This window comes from Catharus ustulatus, chromosome 1 (assembly GCF_009819885.2).
Source record: "Catharus ustulatus isolate bCatUst1 chromosome 1, bCatUst1.pri.v2, whole genome shotgun sequence".
NCBI classification, from domain to species: domain Eukaryota; kingdom Metazoa; phylum Chordata; class Aves; order Passeriformes; family Turdidae; genus Catharus; species Catharus ustulatus.
Window position 1 is genome coordinate 165,136,013 of NC_046221.1, and position 15,121 is coordinate 165,151,133.

General features: G+C 51.7%; 2 protein-coding genes across 2 annotated transcripts in view; one reads left to right on the forward strand and one right to left on the reverse strand.

Annotated features, from left to right (window-relative positions):
- Window positions 1–15,121, forward strand: part of LOC116999522 (NAD(P)(+)--arginine ADP-ribosyltransferase 2-like) — a 703,496-nt gene that overhangs the window by 406,218 nt on the left and 282,157 nt on the right. The gene's annotated exons all lie outside the window — the stretch shown is intronic.
- Window positions 614–1,345, reverse strand: LOC116999013 (erythroblast NAD(P)(+)--arginine ADP-ribosyltransferase-like). The gene has a single exon (XM_033065337.1). The coding sequence runs from the start codon at window positions 1,343–1,345 to the stop codon at window positions 614–616; it is 732 nt and encodes a 243-aa protein (XP_032921228.1).

Here is a 15,121-nt window from a genome sequence, read left to right on the forward strand (position 1 = left end):
GGTGACCTTGGTGTCTTCATGGCTCAGAGGATCCTGGTGGCTGCTGCCACGGCTGTGGTGGCCAGGAGGAGTCCTCCAATGTGGCCGGGGGCTCTGAGGACAGTCCCACCTGGGGGACAAAGAGGGGGGTCAGGGGGACCATGGGGGAGTGACGGGGTCAGTGGTGGCCATAACGGGGGTAGGGGCGACAGGAGAGATGGGGGCCATGGGGTGACAGTGTGACAGGGTGAGACAGTGGATCAGGGGGTGACATGGGGTGTCCCAGCCACCAACATCCAGCACACAGGGCCTGTCCCCACAGCAGTGTCTGTGGAGAGGAGGGACAGGGTCGGAATGCGGGTGTCCTTGTCCCTGACCAGATTTGGGGGTCCCTTTCCCTGTGCCCTGTCATGGATGTTCCTGTCCCCATGCCCACTGTGCTCATTTGTGTCCCCAGACTTGGTGTCCCCAGCACAGGGTGTCCTTGCCCCAAACACATTGTGGGGGGCCCTGTCCCTGTCCCCCATCCCCAACCAGTATCATTGTCACCTGTGCCTCATCAGGGCTGTCCCCATGGCCCCAGTGGGTGTCCCCATGGCCCCAGGCTGTCCCCACCTGTCAGCCACTCGCAGTTCTATTTGCTGTAGGTCCCGAAGGAGTTGAGGTGGATCTCCACCTTCTCCTCATCTTCAGTGACTTTGGTGACCTTGAACTTCTCAAAGGGTGGGATCACCACCTCATCCTTGTAGAAATTTCCAGTGAATGCATTGATATCCGCGCTGTGACACGTCTGCACCTTCAATACCGTGGGGGTCCTCAACCTGTGAGTGTTGCTATTGCAGCGCGATGCCAACGCGAATTCACCAAAGCAGACGATGTCCCCAGGCTTTGCCTTGTACCGTATGTAGTGCTCACCCAGGAACGCCAAGTGACATTGCTGCCCCTGAGCAGCCCTCAGCGTGGCCAGGGCATCGGTCAGCAGGAAATGCAGCGTTTTGAAGTGGAAATTGTCCCGGTATTCCTGGGGGGAGCGCCCGGCCACTCTCACTTTGTCGTTGAAGTACACGTGCAGGAGAATCGAGGTGTAGGCCCTGATGGCGATGGCCTGGTCTGAGGATGACAGAGGGGACACAGGGGACCCCCGCCTCTCCCAAGCAGCCACGGCCTCAGACCAGTACTTGGCGAAGCGAGGATTCTTCTGGAACTCGGAGCGGTGCAAGGCTGGCAATGCCTCCTTCATGGCAGGGCCACAGCCCTGGTACTGGTCATCGAAGGAGTCCAGGGCCATGTCCAGGGGCTTTTCCTTAATGATCCTGGTGGCCACGGTCATTGCCAGCAGTGCCAGGGTGAGACCCAGGAGGGCCATGGAGGGAAGAGACCACAGGGAGAAGTGTGGACACTGGGGGACACAGAGGTGACACTGGGAAGGTTCCTGAGTGAGGGACTGGGGAGGGCAGTGGGGTCAGCCCAGGAGAAAGGGAGGCACTCCTGGCCAGGAGACCCCTACACATGTCTGGGGTCCCTCATCCCCAATCCTGGGATCACTTTTGCCTCCCCAATGTTCCCCAGCCCCCAGGAACCCCAATCCCAATCCCATAGTTCCACAGCCCCCCCAGAAGCCCAATCCTACTCCCATGATTACAATTCCCCTCAGCCCCACCAGGACCCCAACCCAAATCCTGGGGTCACTCCCTGAGCCCCTCAGTGTTCCCCTCAGCCTGTCCCCACACCCCAATCCCACTCCCAGTCCCCAATTCCTTTGGTGTCACCCCAGAACCTCAACCCAAATCCAGGCATCACTCCCTACCCCCACAGTGTGTCCCAGCCCCCCCATCACCCCAATCCCACTCCCACCATCCCGTGTCCCCCTCACCTTCCCCCAGAGCTCTCCATGACCCCAATCCCAGTCCCATCACACCCCCAGTGCCCCCTCAGACCCCAATCCCGCAATCCTCTGTCCCCCCCCCAAGTGTCCCCAGTGTCCCCCAGCCCCGATACCCAAATCAGCCGGAGTGAACTCCCTGGCACAGCTGGAGGTACCAGAGAGCCGGAATTCTTGATCAGCTCGGACTCACAGCGGATCTCTCCTGCTCCTGCAGCTCAGGGGGCCTTTTTCACCGGGTATTCATCCACCCTAATTATAAATATCCAGTAAAATGAGCTTCTTGCCTAGTAGCGGACCAACATGTGTCCTGGCTCATCCTCTTTAAAGATTGATACCCGCGCGCTAAACCTGTTTTAGGGCAGTCCTTGCTCCTGACTTCCGCAATGTCGTCATCACTTGAACGGAACTTTCGCTTCCGCTTCTCTTACAGAATTCTCAGAAGCTCCTGACTTCTCTTTATCTGTCTCTCCACTGGCTCCAGCCACGTTTATCATGGTGTGTGCACATTTTTACACTCTTTTATATTTTTCTGCTGTTGTTTCATCTTGCAGTCCTATCCAGCACCTTCAGAGGAACTGAAACTTTCTATTCTCTCTTATTTCTCACCCCCAGGTGCTGCTCTCAGGTGCGGAGCTGCTCGGTAGTTTACAGTGGGAGAATCTCCCCTCGGCTCCGGGCTCCGATCTTCTCCCCGCCGCCGTGCGCTCTCCAAACTGCTGGAGCGAATCAAAGCGTCAGACATTCCCCGCATCCCTCGGTATGGATCGGAACTCACGGGCCGTCTCTCGGGAGTGCTCTCTCTCCAGAACCGGACCCTCGCTCCTCACCGACGCTGCGATCCGAGAATTCGCTACCGTGGTGCGCAGCTCTCGTGGCGGAGCCAGTGTTCCCCCTCCCTTCGGCCGTGTTCTTTCTCTTTCTCTGACCTGCTCATCAATCAAAACTCTTAATTCATCCAGCTCTCTTTCCTGCTCCCCGCGCTCTCCCTTCTCGGCACAATTCGAGCGCTCAGCATAAGAATAACCACGATCAGCATCTGAATGCTGTGCCTGAGCTCTAGCCAGCCGGCGAAGGCGACAAAGGTGGAAAAAATCTGTCCCCGAGGGTTGTTATTAACTCCTAAAGGGACACCACAGGACACTCGGTGGGCAGACCCGAAACTGGCGTGCACAAGGAAGTATCTAGTTCCATTTTTTCTGGGCTTGGCACGGACTGCAAGACCGCGCCTTCATCGCTCCGAACTGCCTGCAGAGCCTGCAACTCTGTTTTGGGCAGTGCTGATGGTAAGGACGGGATTACCCTATCTTCCCCCGCAAAGAACTCTCACGCAAATGCCGGGAAAACAGCGGCAGGGTTGCCTGATTCTAACTCCGCTTCTGCCCCTGCTGCGGCCGTTCTCTCTGCTTTTATTTGCTTTAATGCCGGCATTACTATAGTCCAAACTGTGCTAAGTCCTTTGGTGTCTCTCGAGCCATCGCTCATGGCATCCCAAAGATTCTCACCCAGTCTTTAAGGATACGGAAAACACTTCTAGGGGTAGCAAAAAATCCTTTGTCCTGACCCCACATCAGAAACTTTTTTAAACCCTCTGAGTCACGTTTGACTTCTCTCATAGAGAGGATACGCTGGAGGACGTGTAACATTGCCTGTTCTTCTTTCAACAGAGCTTTCCCCATCCTCCAGCCCCGGTCACTCACCTTATTATCGGAGTTCTTCTTCGCCGTGCAGCACACGCGCTGTTCTCGGAGCTTTTCTCAGGATCCTCTCGGTCCCGTGCCCCGCGGCTTCCTTCTGAGAGGAACGCTGGATTTGTCTTTACAAACAAACTGTGGGTCTGCTGGTAGATAAGACTAGCACTGAGAGATAGAAGAAACAATGGGATTGATTGCACTGAATTATGAATGCATAAAGATATTTGCCTTTACAAACAAACTGTAGAAATGAAACCGGGCATTGGAAGATGAAAGAAACAATGGGGAGGAAAACTGTGAATTCCGTAAGAATTAAAAATTTAAAAGGCGGGTTATACATTAGAGGGAAATCTCAGGTATCAGGCATTCCAGGAATTCTGTGCCTCTCAAGTGCCTCAGCCGATGGGGAAAGAGAGAGGGAAATGCGGCCGGGAAAACAGGATAAAAAGGAGGCTGCGTCCTCCAAAAATCTGAGAGACCCCAGGGGAATGCCCCATGGCCTCTCCCTTTATTCGAGTAAAGCAAAAGGGACTCCTCCGTCTCCTTTTTGGACATAAACTTCTGGTGTTTGTGGATTAATTTTCCTGACAATTCTGGGGCGCTCGTCCGGGATATTTCCACCGTCTGGGACCACAGGCAGAGCTGGAGGCGCCTCACCCAGTTCGGGTGATGAGCTCCCCTTGGTGCCGGCTGGCACCGGGCCATCGATTGGGTTCCCGAGACTGTCCAGGAGACAGACGAGTGGCGGACCAGAGGGGTCCGTGAAGAGTCCACAGGGAAGGACCACTGGAAATCTCACTGGTGAGTAAAATGGGATCTTTGGGGAGCAAACCTGGGAGGGCACTCAGGGAGGGTTGCAAGGGTAAAGCCGGGAAGGGGCCCCGGCAAAAGGGATGATGATCCCATAACACTCCTGGAGAGTCCCCTGGGGAGAATGCTGAGGTCTTGGCATAGATTGTATATTCACCCAGAGGTAACTATGGAAATGATGGCAAAATATTGTTATTTTGTGTGGCCAGAGTATAAGTTGGCAAAGGGGCTTGTGGAAATGTTATGGAAAAGATAAAATTCATTTGTGTTGAATTCTGTGGAGATATTTAGAGGAGAATTGGAAAGGATAAACTGAAAGGGAATGTGGATTAATGTGGGTTAGACAAGCAACAGGAGAAATCTGTGTGTTAAGAAAGGGAGAAGAGGAAAAAGGGGAGGAAGAGGAGAATGGTGAGGATTGGGATGTTTTTCAGCACCGTCCCCCGTCTTCTCCTCCAGTGTTGCCAGCTGACCCAGGGCCAGCTGCAGGCCCCCGGTATCCTCCACTTCCAGAGCAAAGGGGGCAGGAAAATGTTATTCCTACGGCCCCACCTGAAATTAATGATGGTATAGGGGGAGTGGAGCAGCGTGTTGTATCACCCCCTAGAACTAGAAGAGGAACTCAGTTCAGGACATCAGAAGCCCCCCAAGAAACAGGGACACACCAGATGCCACTCCGACAAGTTCCTTTGGGGGGTCAAGGGGGAGGATTTGGGTTTGTAATTGTGCCACTTACTACCCAGAATATAAGAGGATTGAAAAAGGAATTACCCCCATATTTCGACGATCCCATAGGGGTGGGGGAAAAGACAGAGGAATATTTGGGAAACGCAGATTATACATGGAAGGACTGGGATTTTCTTTGGGGAATTTTGTTTGGGACATCGGAGAAAATAATGATTTTGCAGAAAGCTCGGCAGCTGTGGGAGGATGAACACCCACAAGCAGCAGGGGGGAACTGGACCCAATGCACCTACAGGGGATGATGCCATCCCCCAGGCGGACCACAGTGGGACCCAAATAACCGGGCCAGTCTGGCTCAGCTCCGTGATTACCGTGCTTATCTGATCAGGGCAATCAAGTCAGCTGCTCCCAAAACTAACAACGTAGCTAAGGCGATGTGGTTAGAACAGGAGAAACAGGAAAGCTCCTCTCATTGGTTGGAGAGGATTGGGGATGCCTTGAGGAAGCACAGGGGGATGGATCCTGAGGGGCCAGCCTTTGACGCATTGCTGAAGGTACAATTTGTTCCGAAGGCCTGGCCTGATATAAGGACAGGAGTACAGAAGGATGAAGAGTGGCAGAATAAACCTTTGGAGGAATTGTTAGAAAAACACAGCAGATATATGTAAGAAGGGATGAGGAAAAGGCAAAGACTAAGGCGAAGATGATGGCAGAGTTTTTGTACTCCCCGAGGGGTCCAAGGGGTCCCCTGGGACAGAGAAGACAGGGTCAGCCACAAGGACAGAGGCATTCCTTCCTCAGCAGGGGAGAGCCAACGAAAACAGCGGTTGGGGAAGAACCAGAGTGCTATCTGCAAGGCAGAAGGGCATTGGAAAAATGAGTGCCTGCAGGAACAGCTGGATCCTCAGGAGGAGGAAGTCCATAGGATAATGGAAATGGATTGTTGGGGTGTCAGGGGCTGCTGTTATACCAGGGACCCACCGCTCAGGAGCCCTGGATAACTTTTAAGGTGGGTCCGGATGGAGAGGAGGTGTGTTTTCTGGTGGACACAGGAGCTTCTCGATCCACCTTAAATTTTATACCTAAAGGGGGGAAATGATCAAAAAGATCCTTGGCTATTCAAGGAATGAGTGGAAAAGATGAGCGAGTGTATTTCATTCAACCACTGTTAATTGATGTGGGAGATAGGTTTGAAATGCATGAACTTCTGTTTGTTCCCAACTGTGACTGTAATTTATTGGGGAGGGATTTGATGGCTAGTATGGGAATCCAAATTCATATTATAAAAAGTGACATGGAGTCCAAAACTGTGGTATCTTTGTGTAAAATGTCTGAGAAGGCTTATGCTGAAATAAATCCGGAAGTGTGGGCAGCTCCAGGGAAATATGGAAAACTAGACACAGAGCCTCTTCAAATTACTTTGAAACAACCAGACAAGCGGTGTCTAAAAAGCAATACTCTCCTTCAAGGGAGGAAAAGAAGGGGTTACAGCCTGTTATTGGGTCCCTGCTAAAAGCAGGTCTTTTGGAGTTGTGTATGTCTCCCTATAACACTCCTCTCCTGCCAGTTAAGAAACCAGATGGAACCCACAGAATGGTGCAGTATTTAAGAATAATAAACGAAATTGTCAAACCAAGGCACCCCACAGTTCAAGATCCATATACAATCCTGAATCAGAGCCCTTCTTCACATCAGAATTATTCTGTACTGGATTTGAGGGATGCTTTCTGGGGGTGTCCAATTACTGAAGACCATAAAAAGGATTTTACCTTTGAGTGGGAACAGGAGGAAGGAGGGAAAATGATAAAGCAACAATTGACATGGACAGTACTCCCTCAGGGATATACTGAGCCACCGGTTTTGTTTGGGCAAGCTTTGCAGAAAGAGAGTTTACTCCACCCTGAGGAGTTAAGTTGTTGCAGTATGCGAATCAGGGGAACAGGACAAGGTGGTTGAAGAAGCTACTGTAATGCTGCTTAATTTTCTTGCAAAAAAGGGACATAAAGTGTCCGAAAAGAAAGCGCAGTTAGTAGAAAGGGAGGTCAAATATTTGGGACACATTCTGACTGAAGGGTTGCGGTGTATTGATCCAGAAAGAATACAAGGGATTTTAGATGTACCATTAGCCCAGACAAAAAAGGAGTTATGGCAGTTTTTAGGGTTGGTGGGATACTGCAGAGATGGACCGAGGATTTCTCTGTTGTGCCCAAACCTTTATATAACTTTTTAACCCAAAGCAGTCCTAATGTCTTGGTATGGACACCAGAAGGGGAGCAAAGCTTTAGAAAACTGAAAGATAAATTGGTAAACGCACCAGTCTTAGCTCTTCCAGACGCAGAGAAGGAGTTTCAGCTGTATGTAGACGTTAAACTATATGTAGACGTTATAGCAATTTTGGCACAAGAGCATGCGGGAACACGAAGGTCTGTTGCCAGTTTTTCTAAGCTGTTAGACCCGGTGGCCAGAGGCTGCAGAACTGCGCAGCCACAGCTCTGATGGTGGCTGAAGCCCAAAAACTGACAATAGGAGTATATCTGATTGTTGAAGTTTCACATCAGATTAAAGCTTTGTTAACTGAAAGAGCCTCTAAGTGGATGAGGAGAGCTGGATTATTACAGTATGAATATTGTTTAATGGAGCAGGAAGATTTTGAATTTAGAGGTGGGGAAGATTTTAATCCGGCCTCCTGTTTGAATGGCCCTGAAGAAAAGAGGGGCCAAGATGAAAATCATGACTGCATTCAGGTTATAGATCTCCAAACCCGGGCTAGAAAAGATTTACGAGATACTCCCTGGCCTGAGGGAGAGAATATGTTCATTGATGGGCCTTCAAGAGTGATAAGGGGGAAAAGATTTACAGGATACTCTGTGGTGAATGGGAGGCAATTAAAGGAAGGGGGGAGGTTACCGCCCACCTGGTCAGCTCAGACAGCAGAGCTGTATGCGCTTGTCAGAGGCTGTGAATTACCCCAGGACAAGTCAGTGAATGTTTTTACTGATTCTAAATATGCACATGGGGTGATAGATGCCATTGGGAAACTATGGGAAGAAAGAAGTTTATTAACCTACAGGGGAAAGACGTTAGCTCATGAAAACTTGGCCTCTTGCACATTTGAAGTGGTGAATTTCCCAAAAAGGGTGGCAATAATCCAAATTCAGGGGTACCAGGCAGGGTGCTCGGATGAGGCAATAGGAAACCGACTGGCTGATGAAGCTCTGAAAGATGCATTGCTGCCAGAAATCTCTGGGATCCTCCCCTTGCTCCCAGTGACTGCAGCTCTGCCAGAGAAACTGTCCTTTGAATCAGAGGAACTTGAGATAATTAAAAAGAGTGGGGAAGTGGAAAGAGGTAGCAATTGGTTTACAAGGGATGATAAGCAGTGTTTACACAAAGCTCTGTCCTTACAATTGTTCAAACAATTTCATGAAGGGAGTCACTGGGGCTCTGAGGATTGGCAGAAGCCTTCCTCAAAACGATGCTGAGGGGCTTTTTAGTCTGGCAAAACGAGCTATGGAGGGTTGTTTGATTGGTGCTCAAACCAATAAGAAAGTTCCAAAGAAACTTGCCAGGGGAGGGAGGCCTTGGGCTGTCCGTCCCTCCCAGAGATGCCAGGTGGATTTTACTGAAATGCCCCGAGGGGTAAGATTTAAATATCTTCTGGTCATAGCATGTCAGTTAACAGCGTGGCAAGAAGCATTTCCAGCTGTTTCAGCATCTCCAGGATCAGTTGTTAAAGTGTTTCTGGAACAAATAATTCCAAGATATGGGATTGTTAAAGCAATAGACTCAGACAGGGAACGTATTATACAGGGAAAATTTTTAAAGGAGTTCTGACTGCTTTAGGGATACAGTGGAACCTCCACAACCCCTGGTACCCCCAGAGTTCTGGTTGGGTTGAGAGGATGAATGGAGAAATAAAGAAACACCTTCTGAGGCTGGTGATAGAAACTAAGATACCGTGGGTATGGCTCCTGCCCCTGGCTTTGGCAAGGATAAGGGCCAGACCCAGGGGAGATATTCAGAGATCTCCCTTGGAACTGATGTTTGGAATTCCTTACCCTTGCAATTCTCAGCCTAGTGGGGGGATAGAGATAAGTGATGTACAGTAATTTCACGATCATAAGGCGCACCAGACTATACAGCGCACTCTTTTTTGCCCGAAGATCCGTGCTTTGAGCAACAAAATAACAAATTAGTAACGGATTCTAGAGACCGTGGAGTTTACTGGCAGGTGCTCAAATTGAAAACATTTCAACAGATTGGTGTAACCTTTAAACACTGCCTCAAGTGCCCTCCCCATTCACAGGGCCTGGCACTCCCGCCCACCCCCGGCTGGTGAGGCGGGGCTCGGGGCGGCCACAGTTCACACCTCGGGGTTTCTGCGGTTCAGAGCGGCTCAGGACCGTGGGCGGCTCGGGGTGTCTCGGGGCCAGGCAGGCTCAGATCGGTCCTGCTTTTGCCCTGCCGGGGCCCGGCGAGCTCGGATCGGCCTCCCCGTCCCCTCTGCTGAGGCCATGCAGGCTTGGATCGGCCCCCACGCCCCCCTGCCGGGCTCGGGGCCACCCGTGGTGTGGGACTGCCCTCTCTCCCTGTGCGGCTGCTGCTGGCCGGGGGCTGCCCGGTCCCACCCATCCCACTTGGCTTGGCTCTTGGCTCACACTTCTGGGTTTGCAAATGTTGCAACTTTGTACATAATATTAGGCACACTGGACTATAAGGCGCACTTCCGGGTTCGGGGGGAAAATTTTAGTCAAAACGGTGTGCCTTATAGTTGTGAAGCAATCTGTGTCTCGGATACTGTCTCTTGTGAAATCTCTTTGGCAGGAAGCTCAGCTGGAACAGCCCCTGCCTTGGGACTTTGCTGTTCACAACATCCAACCAGGAGATTGGGCACTGGTTGAGGAGTGGAAAGAAGCACCACTGGTGGTGAAGTGGCTGCACATCTTGTCCAGGAGAGGGGACGAGCCTGCCCCTAGCAAGCGCCAGCAGCGACCTTGGACCGTCTGGGGAAGCAGCAGCTGCGAGCGTAGTGTTGATCTGAGCCGCGATTGCCTCCACCGGCGGGAGATGCTCCACTTTGGCGGACGTGGGGACAGCTCCCTGCATCCCCACGGAGTGCGGACTCCCCACCAGGCTCAGGGGAAACCCCTGTGCAGCTCCGCTTCAGCCGTAAAAGCACAGTTCAAAGAACCGGCCACTCCCTAGACAAAGAGAGCGTTTTCCGCGCTGCTGCCGCGCCGCAGAGATCAGCTGCGGTGACGATGCCAGGGACCGGGCAGGCAGGGACCGATCCCATCCTCGCACACCCAGTCCCAGCAGCGGCTCTCACAGCTGAGAGCAGGGCACGCGTGGACAAAGCCCTCACGGTCTCCTGTGGACACAGAGCACGGGCGGCTCTGCTTGGGATTGCTGAGCTGAGGGGTGGGGGTCATCCTGCCCCGTGCTGCAAATGGGGAGATTTTGAGAGCAAAAAGTTCCCATGCAAAAATTCGGGTGCCGTCTAAATCTGTGAAAGCATCTCTCAGAGATGAGAGTGCATCTTCTTGCCCCTGGGTGTGGTGAGTTCCCGTTTTTAAAAGGAGAACTCCTTCCCAGCAAAAGCTAGGAGTGCAAAATAATTTAGAGAATGTTCACTGGACAGAGGAGAAACCCTTTTAGAAACACACTCCATGACCAGCGTCACGTACACACTAGCAGGTGTTTGGTCTTTGTTTTGGGTTCTCTCCTTGGGAAGCCAGAGAGCAAAGCTTGAGCAGCCTGAGAAAAATCCTGGCTGCTTTCTTGGTTCCCAGCTAACATGATCTTTGGGTTCAGATTGTTGGACACCCAACTGCCCTCCTTAGGGTTGTTCCAGATATCAAGGCAGATGGAATCCAACACATGTTAAGCTCATTAATGGTAGCTGGGTAATGTGCTCCAAAACTACCAGAGGATTTTGAAGGCTGTAAAGCAGTGGGGAAGGATAAGTTTTTTGTGACCCCTTATTTTTAAGATGTCCCCAAGATAATTCCACAAGTAGGACACATGTTGTCTGTGACTGTCAGTGGAAGTGGGAACTGAACTCAAAAAATTTGAATAGGTTCTGGTCCAGATCTAAGAAAACAGATCTGGGATGTAACTGCAGGAGGAAACCTCATGTGGGAGCTTGGAAATGCAGGGAGTAACCCTGGCTACTGATCCAGAGATGGCTACAAAAGGACAGAAATTGATGTCACTGCAAATAAAATAACAATGGGGTGGATTCCACTGATTGTTGATTGGAAACAATATTTGCTTTTATCAACAAATTGTAGGTTCACTGAGAAATGAAATTGGACATTGAAAAATGATAGAAAGCATGGGGGGGAAAAAGAATCCATAAGAACGGAAAATTAAAAGGGAGGGTTATACATTAGAGGGGAATCTCAGGTATCAGGTGTTCCAGGAAGTCGGTGCCTCACAGGTACCTCAGCAATGTGGAAAGAGAGAGGGAAATGCGACTGGGAAAATGGGAGAAAAAGGAGTTTGTGTCCTCTAAAAATTTGTACAAATCAGTGAGCAGTGGGGAGTGGGACTGGGGGCACTGGGGGGAGTGGGACCGTGGGATTGGGGTCCTGGGGGATGAGAAATAAGAGAGAGAATAGAAATCGTCAGTTCCCCTGGAGGTGCTGGATAGGGCTGAGAGATGAACTTGCAGAAGGATGTAAAAGTGTGGACACAGCAGAATAAACATTGCTAGAAGCTATGGAGAAAGTGATAAAGGGAACTCCAGTGAGGGGAGTTTGGCAATTTCAGTAACACAGAAAAGGCAGTGCTGGCCAAAAGCGAAAGGTCGAGTGATCCAAGATATTGGGGCACTCAGAGACAACCAGGGCCTGAATGCCCTTCTTTGACTCTGCAGGACTGTATAAGTATTTCCTGAAAGAGGTGGAGCCATGCAAATTTTTTATCATAGAAGTGCTGGTTCTGTGTCAGATAAGCAGCCCATTTTAATGAATATTTATAATTAGGGTGGATAAATACCCCGTGCAAATTCCCCCTGAGCTGCAGGAGCAGGAGAGATCCGCTGTGAGTCCGAGCTGATCAAGAATTCCGGCTCTCTGGTACCTCCAGCTGTGCCAGGGAGTTCACTCCGGCTGATTTGGGTATCAGGGGCTGGGGGACACTGGGGACACTTGGGGGGGGACAGAGGACTGTGGGATTGGGGTCTGAGGGGGCACTGGGGTTGTCATGGGACTGGGATTGGGGTCATGGGGTGCTCTGGGGGAAAGTGAGGGGGGACACGGGATGGTGGGAGTGGGATTGGGGTCATGGGGGGCTGGGACACACTGTGGGTGTAGGGGGTGATGCCCAGATTTGGGTTGAGGTTCTGGGGTGAAACCAAAGAAATTGAGGACTGGGAGTGGGATTGGGGTGTGGGGACAGGCTGAGGGGAACACTGAGGGGCTCAGGGAGTGACCCCAGGATTTGGGCTGGGATACTGGTGGGACTGAGGGGAATTGTAATTATGGGAACAGGATTGGGGTTCTGGGGGGGCTGTGGAACTGTGGGATTTGGATTGGGTTCCCTGGGGGCTGGGGGACATTGGGGAGGCAAAAGTGACCCCAGGATTTGGGATGAGGGACCCCAGACATGTGTAGGGGTCTCCTGGCCAGGAGTGCCTCCCTTCCCCCTGGGCTGACCCCACTGCCCTCCCCAGTGCCTCACTGAGGAACCCTCCCTGTGTCCCCTCTGTGTCCCCCTCTGTGTCCCCTCTGTGTGCCCTCTGTGTCCTCCAGTGCCCACACTGTTCCCTGTGGCCTCTCCCCTCCATGGCCCTCCTGGCTCTCACCCTGGCACTGCTGGCAATGACCGTGGCCACCACGGCCTATGAGGAAAAGCCCCTGGACATGGCCCCGGACTCCTTTGATGACCAGTACCAGGGCTGTGGCCCTGACATGAAGGTGGAGCTGCCAACCCTGAACCACTCTGAGTTCCAGAACAATTCTCAGTTTGCCGAGCTGTGGAATCAGACCAGGGAAACATGGTGGAGAGAGGGGTCCCGTGTGTCCCCTCTGTCATCCTCAGACCAGGCCATTGCCATCACGGCTGGCACCATGCTTTACTGGGGTGGTAAGTTCAATGTGGAAGTGCGAGCGGCCGGCGCTCCCCCCAGGAATACCGGGACAATTTCCACTTCAAAACTCTGCATTTCCTGCTGACTGACGCTCTGACCACACTGAGGGATGCTTACAAGGAGCAGCAATGTCACTCGGTGTTCTGGGGGATGGACTACACACGGTACAAGGCGAAGCCTGGCGACATCATCCGTTTTGGTCAATTCGTGTTGTTGTCAGTTAGCAAATCTGTCGCTGAACTATTTGGGAACACCACGTTTTTCAAGGTGCAGACGTGTCACGGCGCTGACATTAAGGCATTTGCCAGATTTCCCAGTTTGCATGATGTGCTTATCCCACCCTTTGAGAAGTTCAAGGTCACCAAAGTCATCGAGAAAGGGGACAAGATGGAGATCCACCTCGACTCCATCGGGACCTACAGCAGAGGGCGGTGCCCAAGGTGCTGTGACTGCCCTGGAGAAGTGTTTTTATAAAGACGTGTTCTGGGGGGCACAGGCACACTCGTCTCACCGCTGGGATTATCAGCTCCTTGGTAAGAAGCGCTTTTGGGGGATGCAGAATCAAGACAGAGTCTTTGTGTGGGGTTCTGCAGAGAGCCTTTATTGGGTCTTGCTGTTCCAGGGATGAAAGAAGCCCGGGAAGTCAGAGGGAGCCAGAGGGGTTATATGGGAAAGGGAGGGGTGGGGCAGAGCAACCAGCGAATCCTCTGAGGGTACAGGGGCAGAGCAAGAGGGGAGAGCAAACAGGATACAGAGAATGTGCAGAAGGTGCAAGGCACGCTGGGGTGGGTTTTGTGTCTCTATCACATTGAGGGTTTTGTTGACCTCAGGGCCTTTCTCCTGGGTTGTACCTTAAAGCTTTTGGCCTTCAGGTCTCATCCCTCCAAATGAGTGCTGACATCCCTGGGTGTGAGGGCCATAGCCCTGCACAGGGAGTGACATCGAGCCCTGCTGGAGAATTGTCTCTGTGCTGGCTTCGAAAGAATTATTTAATGGATCTGTTTTGACAGGATTATTTAATGGAATTGTTTAGATACTTTTAATAAATTGAACAGTTTGGACAGAATTATTTAATAGAACTGCTTAGATGGAATAATTTAATAGAAATCTTTTGATACAATTGATTTCATCCAATTATTTAATAGAATTGTTTTGATAGAATAATTTAACAGATTTTTTTTATATATGTAATTGATTTCATAGAATTATTTAGTGGAATTGTTTTGCACCATGGCGTTGGTGATCTCAGTGGCCACAGTGGCTGTGGTAGCCTTGTGGCTCAGGGAGTCTTGGAGATCATGGTGGTCACAGTGGCCTTGGTGCTTACAGTGTCTCTGGCGGGCAGAGTGGCTGTGGTGGCTGCAGTGGCCACAGTGACCTCATGGAGGCCATAGATCCCAAGGTGGCCATAGTGGCAGTGGTGGCCTTGGCAGCCTTGGTGACCTTGATTCACTGGTGGTCCTATTGGTCTTGGTGATCATGGTGGCTGCAGTGACCTCGGTGGCCTTGGTGGCTTCATGGATCAGAGGATCTCGGTGGCCACTGCCAGGACTGTGGTGGCCAGGAGGAGTCCTGCAAGTTGGCCGGGGGCCCTGGGGATGCTCCCACCTGGGAGACAAAGAGGGGGGTCAAGGGAACCATGGGTGAGTGAGGGGGTCGGGGACTGCCGAAATGGGGGCTCGGGTCCCCTCATCCAAATTCCTGGGGTTACCTTTGCATCCCCAACATCCCCCAGCCCCCAAGGGACCCCAATCCCAATCCAAATCCCAATCCCACAGTACCACAGCCCCCCCAGAAGCCCAATCCTACTCCCATGATTACAATTCCCCTCAGCGCCCCAAGACCCCAGACCAAATCCTGGGGCCACTTCCTGAGCCCCTCAGTGTTCCCCTCAGCCTGTCCCAAGACCCCAGTCTCCTTTCCCATCCCCAATTTCTTCAGTGTCACCCCAGAATCTCACCCAAATCCGGGCATCAC

Bases quoted from the DNA above. Each gene is read 5' to 3' on its own strand.
- LOC116999013 (XM_033065337.1), bottom strand. From the start codon at position 1,345: ATGGCCCTCCTGGGTCTCACCCTGGCACTGCTGGCAATGACCGTGGCC.